The 19,680-nt window shown below is 45.0% G+C and overlaps 1 protein-coding gene across 1 annotated transcript in view; it reads left to right on the top strand.

The window, feature by feature from the left end:
• The first annotated feature begins 3,026 nt into the window (after window positions 1–3,026).
• The window catches only part of LOC121444863 (C2 calcium-dependent domain-containing protein 6-like), a 36,300-nt gene continuing 19,646 nt past the window's right edge, over window positions 3,027–19,680 (top strand). The window contains exon 1 of the mRNA XM_041646788.1: window positions 3,027–3,413. Coding sequence (XP_041502722.1) covers window positions 3,027–3,413 — 387 coding nt within the window. The remainder of the gene's footprint in view (window positions 3,414–19,680) is intronic.

Here is a 19,680-nt window from a genome sequence, read left to right as displayed (position 1 = left end):
TTCTCTTGTGCGGCTGCATGTCAGGATCTGTAGGAGCTTTGGAAGAATAGCTATAAGGGCTGGGAGTAGTATTGTGTGGCTGGAAGTGAAGGCAGGAGAATCAGGAGGCCAGGGCCACCGTCCACTGTTAGCAAGTCTGAGTCCAGCCTGGGCTACACTAGAGCCCTTTTCAGAAACCAAAAGCAGCAGCGATAAACTCGAACATAGCAAAAGAGAAGCCGAGCCATGACTCAGCTCAGCCCTGTGATTTTGGGCTAACCCCTGTGGAGTGTCTTCCCCTGCCCCCCCCCCCCCCATCCCCCGGTCCTCTCCCCCCCACCCTCTCCCGCCTTTTTACAGTTGGCGGATAGCAAACCCAGAGTCTCATTCTGGTAGGCAGGTGCTCTGCCACTGGTTCGCATCTTTAGCCCCGTGGTGTTTCTGTTTGTTTGATGAGAAAGGGTCTCGCTGTGTATCCCGGACTGACCTCAAACTCCTGATCCTGCTTCCCCAACCTCTTGAATGCTGAGGTGGCAGGGTCCTGGTTCTTTTTCTGAGCCACAAGAAACACGGGCGAAAGTTCACCATTCTCATTCTCAAACTCTCTGTCAGATATCTTCAGGTTTTTGGGAAATTCCACATGGAAAAGGCTGTTTTCACACACTTCAAATCTTTCTTCAGCTGTTGCCTGTGAGCCCCTATAACGTACGTCAATGGGGAGACCTTAAGAAGAGAAAGTGGGGGCTGGAGAGATGGCTCCATGGTTAAGAGCACTGGCTGCTCTTCCAGAGGTCCTGAGTTCAATTCCCAGCCACTACATGGTGGCTCTCACCTATCTGTAATGAGATCTGGCGCCCTCTTCTTGTCTGCAGGCGTACATACAGGCAGGTAAACATGATAAATAAATAAAAATTAAAAAAGAGAAAGTGTCTCAAAGGCTTGGACATGTCTCTGGAACTGTCGGACCTCTCTGATTAGCACACGACTGAACGTTGTATAGAAGATGATCAGCAGACTGATAATTGAGGTGTTTGTCCCCGAGGACTGGTCTGTATTTGGTACAAGCACCCCACTAAAAATGTCTCTTCCTGTCTGTAAGGCCAGAGTGGCAGAACAGTGGGACTCTATTGTGACTCTACAGGCAGTGCTGACTGTCCTGTCCGTCTTAGTTGTCCCTGTGATTGGCAGCAGCCAGGAGTGTAGGCCTCTGCTCTGCAGCAGCTGCCGGGAAGTTGAGCTGAGATTCATCACGTCTGAACTGTGATCCCTTGGTTGTCCAGGAACTTGTTCTGTAGACCAGGCCGGTCTTGAACTCAGAGATCCGCCTGCCTGGAATGGAAGGTGTGCCCCCATTGGCCAGCTGGACATTGGCTCCATTTTACAGCCGGCTGCCTCTGTCTCCCGAGTGCTGTTAATGTATTAAAGGTGTGTGTCACCACCACCCAGTAGTAAGAGTACAAATAAAACCATCTCTCATCGAGAAACAAAACAAAAGCCCCAAGATCACATTATCTATGGTGCTAGGTATACTTAGTGCTGCATTACGTGAGCCCTTATGAAGTCAGAATGAGCTGCAAAGACACGTCACGCAGGAGTGGAGATTAAACACTGCAGCAGAGACCCACACGGGCATCACTTAGGAATTAAGGGGCTTGGGGTTTTGTGCCATGCAGCCTGAAAGGGAAAGGCAGGGACCGAGTTCTTGTTCCTAACCAGTTCTGCCTTTGGAGATGGCAGCTGCTGGTGGGAGCCTGCCTTGAGGGCCCTGCCAGGCAGCAGGTGGGAGACAGCAGCTGATTGTCCTTTGGGACGTGTATGAGAGCCCAGGGCAAACATACTGTCTGCTGTCTGGAGGGTCTTCATCTACTTAGAGATAGGAGTGAAGAATCTAGAAAAGGCTCTAGGTGAGACTGGATGCGAGCAGGTGCTGTGCAAAATGGAGTTTTTAGTGGTAGAGATTCCCTAACGGTGACTTTTGAGCTCCCTCTTGCCTAAAAGACTACATTTCCAATATTATAGCAATAAATAATGACTCTGAGATATTTAAACATTTAACATGTTTTATTTAAAATTTTTATTATTTAAAATTTAATATTTAAAATGCTTTATATTTTTAAAAGCCCAATGTGCAGCTGGCCAACAGGGGCGCACACCTTCGATTCCAGGCAGGCAGATCTCTGAGTTCAAGGCCAGCCTGGACTACAGAGCAGGTTCTTCGATAGCCAAGGTCACACAGAGAAACCCTGTATTGAAAAGCAAAGCAAAAACAAACAAAACAAACATCCCATGTGCCTTAGAGCCACCTTTAAAAGATATCTTTAAATGTTAAATGGCCAATAAAGTTCTGGAAACTTCTTGGCTTGCTTTGTGTACGATGGTTAAATTATTCTGATTCTGAGGCAGCAGAAGGAATTGATGAGTCAGGCTGGGAAACCATAGAGTAAATCATTGTACTTTTCTGTACAAGAGATGTCCCAGAATAGGAACAGTAAAGGAAGTAGGGTTCTTGTATCAAGGATACAATTGTTTTAAGGGTCAGATTTTTGTGAATGTGGCCTTATTACCTCAAATGAATTTGGAGCGTACTAGAGCTCAGGAGGTAAGGTAAACGTATACGACTGTGCTCCGTGTTTGCGGAATGGTCAGATAAATGTGTTCAGGTAGGATGCTGGAAATATGCATTTGGTGCACAGAACGTGATATCTGATATTAATAGTCTAAAAGAAATGGTGTGGAGAGAGGCGGGCTCCTAAGACAAAAGTACTATTTAGAAAAATAATACATTAGTTGGAGGAGGTTGCCCACCAGCAAGCTCTGACTTCCGGAGGAAACAGGAACTGCCTGATGAGAACCAGAGCAGATGGTCCAGCTTGCAAAATCCACACCTCCAAACCCAGGAGACCTCCCTGCCCTGCAGCCCCGGCGTTCTGCACGTGGTCCGTAAAAGCGCGGGAAAGGCAGCTGCGCGCGCGCGCGCGCGCGCGCATGCGTGCGCAGCAAACAGCGGTTGGGTTAGTGGCTAATAGGGCCCTGAAGAGAATGTAACAATGGAGTTGCCTCCTCCGGGAAACCGGAGGGTTTCCATCAGTAACCCTCAAGAGACACCCCACAGGTTTTCCACCGCCCATAGCATGATGCCCGCCCGCTCGTCTATGGTCTCCTCCATTGGCTCCCCGAAGCCCCACGCCTTGCCTGATGCCCGCAAGTCTTCCATCCCGAGCAGTGTGCCAGGCGGGTCCATGCTGCCCAGTTCCATGCCCCAGAAGAACGCCCTCCTCCTTCCGGATGCCACCGCGCAGCAGCGCAGAGGATCCACCGTCTCCTCCGTGCGCTATGCCGACGAACAAGCCAAGCAAGTGGCCTCGGACAAAGAGAAGGACAAGGAGAAAAAGGGCAAGAGCAAAGGCAAGAGCAAGGGCGCAGGACTGCTGAACGTGAGTGGCCCGAGTGGAGGGGTGGGGGCGCTGAGGATGGGAGACCCGCGGTGCCCTCGGGGCTTGCCCTCCCGAGACCTCCCTCGCTAGACACCTTAGGCGATTTAGCTTCTGCAGCGTCGTTTTTTATCGAATAGGAGCTCATGCCCAACAGGGTAAAGGACCGTCACTGCCTGTTCACTGCAGGCAATGCCATGGCTGGGTTGTCATTTATCAGGATAGGCGCTAAACCCAAGACGCTTTATTTTTATGATTTATTTATTTTGTTATGGCGCGTCTTTGTTTTGTTTTGCTTTTCTGCGTAAACTCTGGCTGACCCGGTACTTGCTATGAAGCCCAGGTCCATTTCAAATTCTTAGCAACTTGCTATGAAGCCCAGGTCCATTTCAAATTCTTGGCAACGCCCTCCTTCCTTCCCCCCGGTCTTATATACTTAAGGGGTGAGATGCTGGTGTGTACCAAAGTCTTATATTATGACCCTGGAGGACTAATTCTTCATCAAGTCTCCAGTGTTTAGTGGTAACTAATACTTTATAGAGGCATAAATGACAAGGGAGAACCAAGTTGCAATTCGTTCTATATAAAGGTCGTTAGAGGACTATTAGGAAAAATTTCATCCTCTGTGGCATTACTTTATGAAGAAATAGTGGAGTTGAATTATCCAGAAACACGGGTGGTGGTGGCAGCACACGCCTTTAATCCCAGCACTCGAAGGCAGAGGCAGGCAGATCTCTGAGTTCGAGGCCAACCAGGTCTACAAAGGGAGTGCCAGGGCAACCAGGGCTACACACAGAGAGACAAAAAACAAACGAAAAACCAAAAATCTGTCTCAAAAAACCCAAACAACAACAAAAATCCAGAAACAGATGGTACATATAAAGGATGAACTCCATCTCTGTACAATAATTATTTGATCTCCAAGAGACTGCTAATTTAGCACACTTTTAGAGCATTGTTATACATTGAGAGCATATCAAAGACTAATAAAAGGAGAGATTCTAATGTATAATACTCAGTTAAAAACCGCAGAGGTGTGTAAGAGAGATTCGCCTTGAAATCAGACCATGGGCTGAGTTTATTGTATATGATCTTAAGGAATTTGGGCTTTATTTCCCAGGATAGTGATTTCTAATATTGTTTTGAACATGGCAAATTCCTTTTTTCAATGTAAAACTTTCCTTTGCATAAAATAACTGATCTTATTATTTGCTGATTGGATAATTATAAAACCACAGAAATGAGCAAAGAGGCCTGGTATTATTAATAGAACTCTCCCTAGGTCATGGTTTGTGTTTTAGTTTTTCGTTCATCTGTATCCAAGCCGTGCTTGGTAAAGCGTTGATGTGGGAGCCCTGGGGAGAAGGCTGAGCAGTCAGAAATGCGCACTATTCTCGCAGAGGAACCTGAGTTCAGTTCCGTGCCCGCGGCAGGCAGCTCACAGTCACCAGTAACTCCATGGAGCTCCAGGAGACCCGGCCTCTGAGGTCATTTACACTCATGTGCACGTACTCATGCACACACACAAAAAATAAATCTCAAAAAATGTAGGTTTTGAGTCTTCACCATAGTCCTCCTGGATCAGAAGGGTGGATGGATGCAGGAATACGTTCAGATTAGAACTGTTTTGAGCTGATTCCTAGACATGAGCTTAAGAATCACCGCAGAGGAAAAGGAGACTCATTGCTATGGTGACGACAGTCAGAGGAACTGGATACACGGTGGTGGGGCTATCTCTTTGTTTGTAGAGTGCCTGTGTAACACGCACAAGCCCTGAGTCCAATCCCTGTACTCCAGAAACAGCGGCCAGGACTGCGCTCTCGGTATCAGGAGGCGCAGGCAGAAGGATCAGAAATGTAGGCCTTATTTGCCTACATAGTGAGTTTAAAAGTGGATGAATGGAATAGCATCAGAAGGAGGGGTAAGGGACTGGGAGTCTCAAATACCTTTTAATTTAAATTTTTATTTATTATCCTGGTTATTGTTTGTTTGTCCTTTCTCTGTCAACTTGACGCAAACTAGAATCGCCCAGGAAGAAGGACGCTCAGTTGAGGAATTGCTTCTATTGGATTGGCCTGTGCCCATGTTTCTTGATTTGTGGTGGTTGTGAAAGGGCTCAACCCACTGTGGGTGGTGCCACCCCTGGGCTGGTGGCCCTGGGTTCTATAAGAAAGCAGGCTGAGCAAGCCATGGGGAGCAAGCCAGCAAGCAACATTCCTTCATGGTCTCTGCTTCAGTTCTTGCCTTGAGTTCCTGCCTGATCCTCCCTCCATGATGGGCTGACTATAAGCTGTAAGATGAAATAGACCCTTTCCTTCCCAAGTTGCCTGTAGTTGTATTGTCTTAACCTTCTATTTCTGGGGAGAGATGCTATGATCAGGTCAATGTATGGAAGAAAACATTGAATCTGGGGCTCACAGTCCCAGAGGGTTAGTCATGGCCATTACGACAGGGAGCACGGCAGCAGGCAGGTGGGTATGGTGCTGAGCTCACCACTGATCCACAGGCATGAGGCAGAGAGGGGGCCTAGCTGGGAACTGTGTGGGCTTTGGTAATCTTCACCTCCTTTCAGTGGCACACCTCCTCTGTCAAGGCCACACCTCCTAAACCTTCCCAAACAATTCCTCTGCCTGGGAACCAAGCAATCAAATCCATGAGCCTATGGGGGCTGATTTCCAAACCGCCACACATAGTATTTGTGAGAGCAATCTAAAGCAAACCAGGACAGTTATTACAGGGAGTTGTCACAATGGTCACATGCAGGTCAGAGGATAACTTAGTGGAGTTATTGTCATGTGGGTTCTGAAGGATAAACTCAGTTCACCAGGCTTAGGCAGCAAACACCTTTACCAGAGGAACCATTTTGCCAACCCTTAAAGAGATTTAAAAAAAAAGTTTTATTAAAATGTAGGTTTCTAAGGAAATTGGAAAGATGGGTTATGCATAGTCCTTAGATTATGATATATTGTAGCTTATGACTTCAATAAAAATGTATATTGCCCTCCTGGTTTGATGGCACACACTGTTGTTCCTGCATTCAGAGACTAAGACGTCAGGATTTGAATTTCAGACATAGCCTGGGCAGTATAGTGAAAATCTGTCTTAAGACTGAACAAAATGTGAAGAACGACCCCAAGTTACAGTCCTAGTTCCCTTGAACCTCTTCAATTCCTTTCAACAGATCGCGACAGTTCCTCACCCTGGGCCTTGTCTTCATCATGGCCAATCCTTACTTCTCATATGCTGGAATCTAGTATTCTACTAAACAACCACTGATTTCCATCTATTACGTCTGTTATTTGAAATAAAGGCCAAGCTCTGGCCTAAATGCAGACGACATGGCGGAGGGAAAGTCATTCCCTTCCTGTATGCGCTGACAGTTACAGATAGCTTTCCATTCTAAAGGAAACAGAGAGGGTGATGACAGGAATTGTGGTGGAGAAGGGATGGACGGTGCTTCGAGGAGCGTAGCAAGAGAAAGCGCCTCTGAGTAGGTGGGACGGACGGTGCTTCGGGGAGCGTAGCAAGAGAAAGCGCCTCTGAGTAGGTAGCTTCTGAATGAAAACTTGGAGAATGAAAAGAGGTTGGGGTGGAGGAAAGAGCATTGAGATGGGCCAAGCAATCACGAGGTTTCTGTGGAGTCATTAAGTGTGGAAGGTTCCGGAAACGGAGTGAGAGCGGGAGTGGTGTTGGGGGAGGCTAGAGCCCTCTCTTTGTTTAGGCCCCTCTAAAAGCTTTTGAGAAAGCATTGAAGGCTTGATGGAGGAAGGCCATTGGCTAATAAAGGCACTGCCCTGGCCCATTTTATTGGTTAGAGGATAGGTGGGAGGAGTAAACAGAACAAAATGCTGGGAGGAAGAGGAAGTGAGCTCAGAGACTCCACAGCTCTGCTCTCCGGAGCAGACGCCTGAGAGAGACGCCATGCCCCGCTCCCAGGATGAAGCTCTGACCCAGGATGGACATAGGCTAGAATCTTCCTGGTAAGCGCACCTTGGGGTGCCATACACAGATGATTAGAAATGGGCTAAATTAATATGTGAGAATTAGCCTAGAAGAGAATGGGCCAAGCAGTGATTAAAAGAATACAGTGTCCGTGTAATTATTTCGGGGCATAAGCTAGCCGAGCAGGCGGGAGGCCGGGGTGCTGGGAACGCAGCCCCGCCGCTCATATTACTTCAAAGGCTCAAATTAATTTTCCTATCACATTTGTGGGTTTTTTTGTTTTGTTTTTGTTTTTTTTTTTTGAGACAGGGTTTCTCTTGTAGGTTTGGAGCCTGTCCTGGAACTCGCTCTGTAGACCAGGCTGGTCTCGAACTCACAGAGATCCACCTGCCTCTGCCTCCCAAGTGCTGGGATTAAAGGCGTGCGCCACCACTGCCCGGCTGACATTTGTGTTCTTTCGTGCTTTGGATTCCCCAAACTTATTTAATATATAGGCTATATATACATACATATATAATATATATGCTATATATTATATATTTACTCCTCTTACAAGTACTCCTCTGTGATAACTATCAAAATTAGATAGTAGCTCTGGAGAAATGGCTCTACAGGAAAGAGCACCCTGGCAGCTGTCCCAGAAAACCCAGGTTTGGCTCCCTAACACCCATACGGACAGCTCACAGCCATCTGTACCTCCAGTCCCAGGGGATCGAACACCCTCTTCTGGCCTCCCTGGGCACCATGCATACATGTGACGCGAAGACATGTATGCATACAGAACACCCGTATACACAGGATAAATAAATACATTTTTAAATTAAAAAATAGTCCTCTGAGTGCTTGGTGTGCTTTTTGGCTGCATTGACTCTTTGTTAATTAGTAGAACTGCTTTTCTGCGCTCTAATGTTGATGTTTCTTTTTGTTCCTTACCTTGTTAGGGTTACTTCCTTCACTGAGTTATAGTTAACTTAATTGAGATCTCCCTTTCTTGGCATAGGCCCTTTCTGTCTCTTCCTCTGGTCTTTTGCAGCATTCTGGATGTTGCAGAACCAGTCTTGCTTGCCTGGAGTATTTCCGAATTCCCCTTTTCCTTTCTTTCACCTGTGGCTTGCCCGGCTGTTTCTGTGTCATTTCCTCACGCGTGTGAATCCTCCCGGCTTCTTCTTGCTGACTTCTAATTTCACACCACTGTGGCCAGAAAAGATACCTGAGACAGTACTGTAGGGATAAGTCCCGCCCCTTAGGGGGCGTGTTCGCCTCGGGCTAATGTCTGCCTATAAATTTGGCGAGCGTGCTCCGAGCTGTCTCTTCTGCTTTCCTGGTCTCCGCGGGAACGGTGGTTCTGTAAGTCTATTTCTACATTAAAACTATATATATTTTTACACTCTGTCTGCATTTGCTTACGCCGCTACACAGTACAAGACGTTTGTTGACCTCACAGCATCCGTCCTGAAGAACGCTCAGTGTGCCCCAGAGAGAGCCTGTGTTCTGTGGCCGTCGGGTGGGATGCTCTGTGTGTTGTCGTCTGTCAGCCTCACCAGGTCTGAAAGGTAGCTTCGAATCTGATGCTTTCTCGTTGATTTTATGCCTGGAAAACCTGTTCATTGTTAAAAGTAGGGTATTTGTGGGGATGTGGCTCAATGGTAGTAGTACACTTACCTGTTGTGGGGTACTTGTGGGGATGTAAATCAATGGTAGTACACTTACCTGTTGTGGGGTACTTGTGGGGATGTAAATCAATGGTAGTATACTTACCTGTTGTTTTTTCAACTATTTATTTTAATTTCATGGGCATTGGTGTTTTTGCATGCATGCCTGTATGAAGGTGTTGGATCCCCTGGAACTGAGATTACAGACCGTTGTGAGCTGACGTGTGGGTGCTGGGAATTGAACCTGAGTCCTCTGGAAGAGCAGCCAGGCCTCCTAACCACTGAGCCATCTCCCCTAGCCCTGTGCTGGCTATTTTTAAGTCAGCTTGAGGCATGCTGGAATTATCGGAGAGGACAGAACCCCGGCTGGGAAAATGCTTCCATAAGATCTAACTGTAAGAAAGTCTTTAGGGTGTTTTCTTAATCAGTGATTTATAGATTTTTTTTAAACTCCTTTGGCTCTTTGTGGGGGCACCACTAAATACATCACACAGGGACTTATTTTTTTAATTAATTAATTTTTTAATATAATTAATTATGTATACAATATTCTGCCTACATGTATGCCTGCATGCCAGAAGAGGGCACCAGACCTCTTTACAGATGGTTGTGAGCCACCATGTGGTTGCCGGAAATTGAACTCAGGACCTCTGGAAGAGCAGGCAGTGCTCTTAACCACTGAGCCATCTCTCCAGCCCAGAGACTTATTTTTTTCTTATGAATGCCCGGCCTTAGCTTGACTTGTTTCTAGCCAAATTTTCTTAAATTATTCCATCTATCTTTTGCCTCTGGGGTTTTTATCTTTCTCTCCTTCTCTTTTCCCTTCTTTACTTCTTACTCCATGGCTTGCCGTGTAGCTTGGAGGCTGGCCCCTGATGTCCTCCTCCTTCTTCTCCTGCTCTGTCTTCTCCTCGCAGATTTCTCCTCCTATTTATTCTCTCTGCCTGACAGCCCCACTATCTTTTCCCCTCCTTTCCTATTGGCAGTTCTTTATTAGACCAATGAGGTGTTTTAGACGGCAAAGTAACACAGCCTCACAGAGTCACACAAAGGCAACATAAAAGAATGAAACCCACCTTTGCATCATCAAACAAATGTTCCACAGCATAAACAAATGAAATATATCTTAAATTAATATTCCACAAGAGTGATGGATGTGGGACGGCCTACCCCATGGTGGGTGGTGCCAGCCCTGGGCTGGTGGTCCTAGGTTCTGTAAGGAAGCAGTCTGAGCAAGCTATGGTGAGCAAGTCAGTAAGCAAACCCCTCCATGGCTTCTGCAGCAGTTCCTGCCTCCGGGACCTGTGCTGTTCCTGCCTCCAGGAGCCTGTGTTGTTCCTGTCCCGACTTCCTTCAGTAATGAGCAGTGACGTGGAAGTATAAACCAAATAGGCCCTGTCCTCCCCAGCTTCCTTTTGGTCATGATGTCTCATCACAGCGATAGTAACCCTAAGACTCCTACCATGTGCAAGGCCCTAGGTTGAAGCCCCAGCACTGAAAAAAAAATGGAAAGAGAATTGAACCCCAGTCGTATTTTACTGCCATTTGTCTCTTCAGGTACAGCAATATTGTTATGTACTCTGATCTTAGATGGATATATAATTACACTTATCATAACCGTCCTGACAACTTGATCCTTTGATTATTATGTAATCATCGCATTTGTCCTTTCCATGTGTAATAGGGTCTGCCTGTGTAGCACGGGCCCATCTTCCTGCCTCAGCCTCCTGAGGCTGCCATGACAGGGGTCTGCCTGTGTAGCATGGGCCTGTCTTCCCTCCTCAGCCTCCCGAGGCTGCCATGGCAGGGGTCTGCCTGTGTAGCATGGGCCTGTCTTCCCTCCTCAGCCTCCTGAGGCTGCCATGACAGGGGTCTGCCTGTGTAGCACGGGCCTGTCTTCCTGCCTCAGCCTCCCAAGGCTGCCATGGCAGGGGTCTGCCTGTGTAGCACGGGCCCATCTTCCTGCCTCAGCCTCCCAAGGCTGCCATGACAGGGGTCTGACTGTGTAGCACGGGCCTGTCTTCCTGCCTCAGCCTCCCGAGGCTGCCATGACAGGGGTCTACCGTTGTGCTCAGCTTCTTTCGTTTTAGCCATTTGAGTTGTCTCTGCCTTTAATTGGCAAATGAATCTATTGACACAAAAAGTAGTAATTTATAAGTGCATATTGTTGCCGTCTTGTTCGCTAATCTTTGGATGTCTTAGTTCCTTATCTCTGTCTTTCTGATTGGGCAGTTTTCTGTTAGGCCAAAGTCTCTCTCTCTCTCTCTCTCTCTTTCTCTTTCGTGTCCCCACTACAGCTCCTGGCTTTGTGGTTCCTACAAGGCTTACACAAAACTTCTACAGCTGTAGTCTAAGTTTATAACAACTTGGATGACAAAATGACTCTTTTACTCTCCTGCCCATTTTGATTTGCTGATACCATTTACATATAACTATCTGTGTGTCCATTGACAAATTATCATAATGGTACTTTTTAAAAATTTATCTATTTCTTTTATCTCCTGGCCTCAGCCTCCCTCATCCTCCCCTCCCAGTCCCTCCTCCTATCCCCATCATTTATATCAGAGGTAGGTGATTTATATGCCACTGTTATAATGTTAGGAGATTACGACTTCTTCCTGTACATTTGCCTTCATTAGAAAACTATGTAACTGGATAGTTTCAAATCATTTTCTTGGAGCTCACATGTTTTTTCCCCTCTGCTTGATCAAGTCCGCTGTTGACACCCTCTATTATATTGATTGATTGCATCAATCAGCTTTCGAAGGTTTTGCTGTTTTAATTGTATCTCTGTGTTAAGCTCCAAATTTTTGTGTCTTGCTGTTCTGATTTTTGTTGAACTGTGTTCTTTGGCTTCCTGGGCATCCTCAATTCAGAATTGCCATCTCAGAAGTTTATAGATCTCCATTTCCTATTAGGATATTGCTAAATTAGGAGGTTGCTTATTAGGAAATTGCTCTTTGGTGGTGTCATGTTTTCAGATTTGTGTATGTGTGTGTGCAGGGAAGGGGAGGGGCAGGGGAGAGAGAAAGGGAGCACAGGGTAGCCTTGTAGGAAGAGAAAGAGAGAGAGAAAGAGATAGAGATAGAGAGAGAAGGAGAGAGAGAAAGATAAGGAGGGAAGAGAGATGCAGAGAGAAAGAGAGAGAGAGAGAAAGAGAGGAGAGCTAGAGATGCAGAAAGAGAGAAAAGAGAGAGATGCAGAGAGAGAAAGAGGAGAGGAAGAAGAGCATGTGTGCTTTTTATAGACCTATGCTGACGGTTGTGCAGTTGAGGGAACAGATCTTTTCCAGACTTAGACAACAGTTTGGTAGACTCCTTTGGTACGGGTGTGCTGGCTAGGTAGCTGTGGTCGTTCTTGCGCATATCTCTATCACAAGAGGACACTTGGGTCGTCTGAACGATCCTTTCAGTTCATCAGAAGTGTTTATGTTGGAAGAGCATTGTTTAGAGCTGTGGCAATTACCTTACACTGCAAAACAACGTTTGCAGGTGTGATGCAAGTTAGACTCTTATCCTGACAATCAGACCTGGCCCTGGAAGCAAGCAAATGCCCTCATGGGAGAGATTTAGAGGAAGATCGGACCTGCTCAGAGGAGGAAAAGGCAGAACACGGAGGCAGAGATAGGAGTGATGCAGACAAGGAGTCTGAAGGGGCAAGAACAGGATTTCCCTGCAGCCTTCTGAGTGAGGGTGATCTCAATGGCGCCTTGAATTCAGCCCAATGTTTTGACTCAGATCTATGAGACACGCGTGGAATATGGGATATGGCAGCATTACAACTCAGAAATACCACTTTAGGAGAGCAAAATAGTAATGATATTAATTACAAGGATCTAATTGTGCCAGAATAGGAGTAATTCTAAATATCTTTGATTGCACCCTTACCAGTAGAAAACATGAGCATCTGCAGGCAATGTTGGTTATACATTTATACGATGGGTATGTATGGCAAATTTCTAAATTTGCAAACTCCGGTTATTTTAGATGATAAACGGTCAGTCTTGGTGGCATCGGCCTCTAAGCCTGGCTACTCTGGAAGCAGAGGTAGTACCTTCGTGTAGTCAAGGCACGTCTGGCTACCGGGTGAATCCAAGGCCACACTGGGCAACCTGAGGAGCCCTGTCTCAAAATAAGAAGTAAAACTATGACAGAGGCACAGTGACAGAGGACTTATCATCTAGCGGGTACTAGGCTGTGGGTGAAGAAGGGAAGGGATGGATGACCGAACAAAGGAACTAAGGGAGGAGAGAACATTTCTGATAGGTTTAACTATTTTTTTGTGAGTACGAAACCAAACCGTCACTGTGTTTGAGAAGCATGTTCTGAAAGTCCAATTCTCATGCCAGTTTATCTCACAGCTGGCTTTTAATTCGTCATCGACGTCTTTGTGTATATGTTTATGTGTGTGCGGTGTAGGCAGACATATGTGTGTGTGTGGACACACGTGGAGGACGTTGGGTACATTGTTCTCACCCTTAAGAAAGAGCCTCTCCAGGGGCATCTGATTTTTTTGAACTGTATTCACCATTAAGACTTGAGCCAGTCACTGGCTTTCTGAGCATCGGTAAAAATCAACAAACTTTGGGTCAGCTGTCCAGAAATCAGACTATGGTCTATGTGAGATTAAGACCATTCTTCAGGGAATTCCTTGGACGAATGTCTCAGATGTATGAGATCACTCTTTTTACAGCTTCTAAGAAGGTGTATGCAGACAAGTTACTGAACATACTAGACCCTAAAGGCTAATATTTTGTTTGTTTGGTTGGTTTTTGTTTTTCGAGACAAGGTTTCTCTGTAGCTTTGGGGCCTGTCCTGGAACTAGCTCTTGTAGACCAGGCTGGTCTTGAACTCACAGAGATCCGCCTGCCTCTGCCTCCCGAGTGCTGGGATTAAAGACGTGCGCCATGTAAACCCCTTTTCAGGGGGCTTTTGTGGAAGGTAGAATTTGTAAGCATTTTTTTTTTTTTTTTGCCTCTCAACTTCATTACCAGGCTGCAGGCTCAGACTGGTTTTGTGGAAAGGATGTCATCTCTAAAGAGAAGTTTGATATCTTATATGCTTGTTAAGAAAGTACAGTATTGGAAGAAGCCCGGAACCCATGAGGTTTGTGACCACAGGATTCTGTTACAGTGCTAGGCATTAATGATGTCATTGGTGTCATGTGTTCCGCCACTCCAGGAACACATGAACACATGTCAGTTTAAGGAATCTTTACCAAGATCTAAAACTTACACAGCCCGTTCCACAGCCTGTTCAGGTTTGGGCCTTGGATGTCACTTCAGGAAGTTAAGAATAAAAACCACTAGCCACACTCCAAGAAAAAAAGAAAGAAAGTACAGTATTGGAAATTAAAGGTGGACAGCTGATCATTGAGGAGTATGTCAGTTATTTTTCATGTATGTTACCTGTCTTCTTGTACGACTTCTTTTTTTTAATATTTGTTTATTTATTATGTATACAATATTTTGTCTGTGTGTATGTCTGCCGGCCAGAAGAGGGCACCAGACCTCATTACAGACGGTTGTGAGCCACCATGTGGTTGCTGGGAATTGAACTCAGAACCTTTGGAAGAGCAGGCAATGCTCTTAACCACTGAGCCACCTCTCCAGCCCCTTGTACGACTTCTTGTACAGATTACATGCCGCTTCATTTTTAAATGAATCTTTAAAATAAGGAAATCTTTTCAGGAAAACATTTACGTTTTGTAGTTTTGATTTTAAAGGCATGAATCGTTGGTTTTCAGTGTTATTAATGAAGATTCTAACTTTTCATCAGGTTGTGTGTTTTCTTATCTGTTATGTATGTAGTTAGCATATTAAGTCACTGAACTGTTTAAAAATCTAGCACAGAGAGCAAGCCTCTTTTGTGGAAAATCCTTATTCTTAAAAAAAATAATCATGGCAGATTTTCTATGTAAAAAAAGCAAAAGCATTTGCAATTCAGAATACAGACTTTTTTTGTTTAAAAAAAGTATTTTGCTTGCAGGAACAATACTACAGATACATTTTAATGAGAATCTTTGAAATGTATTTATCTTTAGGGCACTTGGGCATCTTTATGCTGTTTGTCTTATGTCTTTCTTGAAATAAAATGTATATACGTTACCTTTAGAAAGAAAGAAAGAAAGAAAGAAGGAAGAAGGAAGGAAGGAAGGAAGGAAAGAAAGAAAGAAAGAAAGAGCCTCTCACTAAACTTGGAGCTAGGCTGACAGACAGCAAGGACCAGGGGTCTTCCTGTTTCTGCACCTTTCATTTGCTCTCTTGTTCTTAACCAAAGTTTAGTATATTTCTCCACATTTGCCACCTTAAATTTTTCTATAATTTTTTTGTCATTCCTTATCCATCTGTAAATTCAGACTAGATAGATACTCTGCTAGATAAGACCACATAGTTGTTGGGCCCACTCGGCTGTCAAATGCAGTCCTCTGAACTCAATTGCAGCCATGAAGCACCAGCATGCTCGCTGACCGCCTAGGTCATCCTGGGGATGGTCAGCTACTCCCAATGGTCATCTACTTCCTTGCTGATGAGGAACCGGGGAGTCGTAGTATTCTCTCCCGCGGCTCTGGGGATACTACCTGGTTTCTGTCATGTTTTGCTTCTGTACCGGTCCTTGTTTCACAGAGACAAAGAGCCTCAGACGGTAGAGGGAGGTCATTGCTGTGAAACTTGGCTGGGGGAAAGAATGAATGTGAAAAGAACACATTTTCAGTCACCACTTCCTGGCCTGGTGAAGACTCGTCTGAACGGGGCAGTTGACTCTTCCTCTAACGTACCGTGAAGACAAGGGTTCCTCTTCTTGGAAGCAGTTTTGTGTAGCGATTAAACTGTGGTTATGTTTCGCCCATGTGTCTTCAATACCAACATTTACCATCTGAGGGCAAGAGTTCTTCAAGCTGGAATCCGGCTGGTGCCAGACACAGAGTGGTGCCATTGTAAGGGAAATCACGAAGCAATTAACTTAAGGATAACAGGGGTTGAATCAAGACTGGGAAGTAAACGCATTCTAGGAAAAGTAACTGTATGGATTAGCGGGCTTCCAAAGAACTCTGTGGGTAAGACACGTCTCCAGAGAATGGAATGTCGAGGATGTGAAACGGTACAGACATTCCCGTCAAAACCACAAGGGGCTTCTCAAAGTTACCCGAAATCACAGTCTCTCCAGGCTCGGCAGAAGTTACCGGTCGTATCCGAGTCATTATGTGCTGTGTTTAGAACCCTTGCCCAAGATTCTATTAGGAATTCGGCAAATACGCGTTTTCCTGCTGCTGCTGCTGCTGCTGCTCTTGAGAGCTGTGCTCAGCTAGGAAGGGAAGCGCCAAGCTATGGAGGTAGGCAGAATCACGGTCAGGAACTGAGCACCAATCTGTAGCGGAGGCGTCTTAAAGGGTCCAGATTAGCTCTTATCAACTGAAGCTCGCATTCAGAATAGACGCCGAGTCCATGCCTGTACCTGCAGCATTTGGAAGGCTGAGGCAGGAGCATGTCTGTGGTTTTGACGACTGCTTAGGTTACACAGTGAACTTCACATTAGCCTGGGCCGCAGAGGGAGACCATACCGTAACAAAACAGACTCCCAAAGTAAGGGATAGAAATGTAATAAAAAGCATGGTGGTTTCACTTAAATACAAGCACAATATATCATGGTTAGACATATCTTATGGTATGGTAATTGTAAGTAGTTACTGTAAACTACAGTTAAACCACAGACAACCGTGTGTGTGTGTGTGTGTGTGTGTGTGTGTGTGTGTGTGTGTGTGAGAGAGAGAGAGAGAGAGAGAGAGAGAGAGAGAGAAAGAGAGAGAGAGGAGTCAGGAGCAACAACAACAAACTGATTGCAGATATAGTCGATAATTTTTCAATTGTTTATTAATACCTATTATTAGTTCTTGAAGGAGAAAAATTGGCAGTACCCGATTCCTAGGTCCCATGCATCCTTTATTGCAATTCTGAAATATGCAATACGTCACTATGAACCACATTACCCATGCTATTCAATAGATCACAGAAACATACTCAGCTTCTCTAACTGGAACTCTATCCTCTTGAACCAGCTTCTCCCCACCCGTCTGTTGTAATAGGAGCGGCTGGGCTGTGTCCCCAGCACCCGGCCGCCCACATGGCTAGCTTATGCCCTGAAATAATTACACAGAAACTGTATTCTTTTAAACACCACTTGGCCCATTATATCTAGGCTTTTCTCGGCTAACTCTCACACTTGGACTAGCCCATTTCTTATAATCTGTGTAGCCCACGAGCTGGCTTACCAGGAATGATCTTAACCTGCGTCTGCCTGGAGTGGGAGAATCATGGCGACTCCTCGACTCAGCTTCTTTCTCCCAGCATTCTGTTCTGTTTACTCCTCCCACCTATGTTCTAAGCTATGAGGGCCAAGCAGTTTCTTTATTGCTTAACCAATGAAATCAACAGATTGATATATGACACTCCCACATCACCCGTCTATCTGGCCTCCCCCGCAGCCTCTTCCAGTCTTGTCTGTACTTGTAAGAGTCTTAACATTTCTATGATTCCACATACAAACGATGTCGCAGAAGTCTGGTCTTTCCGTGTCCATCTAGTTCACTGAGAATAATATTCTCTAGAGTGACCCATGTAAGGCAACAGGCAGAATCTCCTTTCTTCTTTAAAAGGCAGAAGCATACTTCATTTTGAGTGTAGTGTGTTTTCCGCAACCAGCCATGGGTGGCATGAGGTTTCTTCTACCTTAGGGACTGAGGACGGTACCCCCACGAGCACAAAGACACAGTAGGTCTTCAAAGCTCACTGCATGCATGAAAAAACCATGGCAGGTTTCAGCTGTGAAAAATAGGAAGTTTCCTCCTGACTTTAAGAACATTTTTAAGATTCTCAGCGTTTGTATTTAAGACAGGATGGACTGGAAATCCTAGCCACCTTAATTAGATAAGAAAACAAATATAAAATGGAAAAGTGAAATTTTCTTTGTTTGCGTTACACATTAAAAAATTCTTAATTATATCAGAAACTTGCTAGAACTGATAAAATTGTAGAATAAAAAAAAATCAATGTAGAAAAACCATTGTAATTGTTAAATGCTGTGTGTGTGTGTGTGTGTGTGTGTGTGTGTGTGTGACAATGTGTTGCCTAGCCCAGGCTGGCCTTGAGCCTTCTCTGTATCGGAGGCTAGTTTTACATAGTGTTAAACTCTTGTTCCTTTTGCCTCTGCCTCCCAAATGCTGGGATTACATGGACGTGCCACCATACCCAGCTAAGGATTTTGTTTTATGTACATATATTCACCTTCTGCCTCCTGAGTGTTGGGGTTAAAGACGAGCACCACTACCACCTGGCTGAATTGTTGTATATTGTAAGAGCTGAGTGAGCAATTCTTGAAAAATATCTAATACTAAACCAGGAAGTTAATGCTTAACAAAGCCATATTGATTCCAGTTCAGCAGAGGTGGGGGTAAAGACAGTTGTCCTTTTGGGTTTGACTTTTAATAGGCAGTCTTTCCCTGTCCCCTCTGGCATCCCTTCTTCCCGGGTACTTTACCTTCTTCCGGCACGGGCTCTTTGGAAGTATGTTGTTTAGTTTCCACGTGTGGCAGATTGTTGTGATTGCTTGATTCATGGCTCAGGAAAATACACTCTGCACCAGAGGTTGCCTCGCAACTGCTGGGTGATCCCACAGTTCAGACGGCCTCCTCAGACACCACCCCAGCAGGGAGGGGTGTAGGACTCCAGTGTTATTGAGTGTGCATGGAAATCCAGGTCCTCCTTGTGGTTGGTGTCCCTTGATGCTATAGGGGTGCAGGAGGGTGGTACTGTCTTGTTACAGCAGTGAGGATGGGAGCCCTTGCTTCTTACGTGGCTCTTTAGCGAAGTCAGAAAGATATGGAGGCATTGATATATATTGATATAAGCATGTATAGATACTTATAATATATATCAAGATTTCTATATATATTAGATATATAGATCTATATCTATATAGATCTTGATATGTATATATACATACTTATAATTCACCAGCCAACTGTGATATATGTATATATATATATATATATTATACTTAGAATTCGCCATCCATCCGTGATTAAAAATATCTCAAGAAACTCAACACACAAGAACTGCGTGTGACCACAATAAAGACCACACATGACAAGGCCACAGCGAACATACTGAATAAGGAAAAAGTCGAAACCTTTTCTTCTTAGGGATGGAATGAGATAAAAAAGCCTTTCTGCTCAACACAGCTTTGAAAGTGCTAGCCTAAGCAACTATGTAAATATCTCTACACTAACTACTATGAGACATCGATGAGAGAATTGAAAAGAATACAAATAAATGGAAATAGCTAATTTTGTTACAACGTTCATACTTCTAACAGTGAGCTGCAAATTTTATATTTTGCCAACAAAACACTGACATGCTCTCAAAGGATACATTTGTAAAGTGTTCTCTGGGAATAACACTTGTCCTTGCTTTCCGTTCTCTTCAGCAGTCCCCCCACCCCCGCCACACACACACACACACACACACACACACACACACACACACTAGGTACTAGTCTCTGTTTTATCTTTCCTGTATTACTGATGTTCTAGCCTTGTGAAGCAAGTTTTATTTCTTATTCTTATAAGCAATTTAGTAGCTTTAACCTGCCCAGTGTGTCTTTGTGGAGACTAATAACTTT

The sequence above is a fragment of the Microtus oregoni genome, unplaced genomic scaffold (genome assembly GCF_018167655.1).
Source record: "Microtus oregoni isolate MIOR12 unplaced genomic scaffold, Mior012 000144F_ref0000341, whole genome shotgun sequence".
NCBI lineage: Eukaryota > Metazoa > Chordata > Mammalia > Rodentia > Cricetidae > Microtus > Microtus oregoni.
This window is presented reverse-complemented; position numbering and strand designations above follow the sequence as displayed.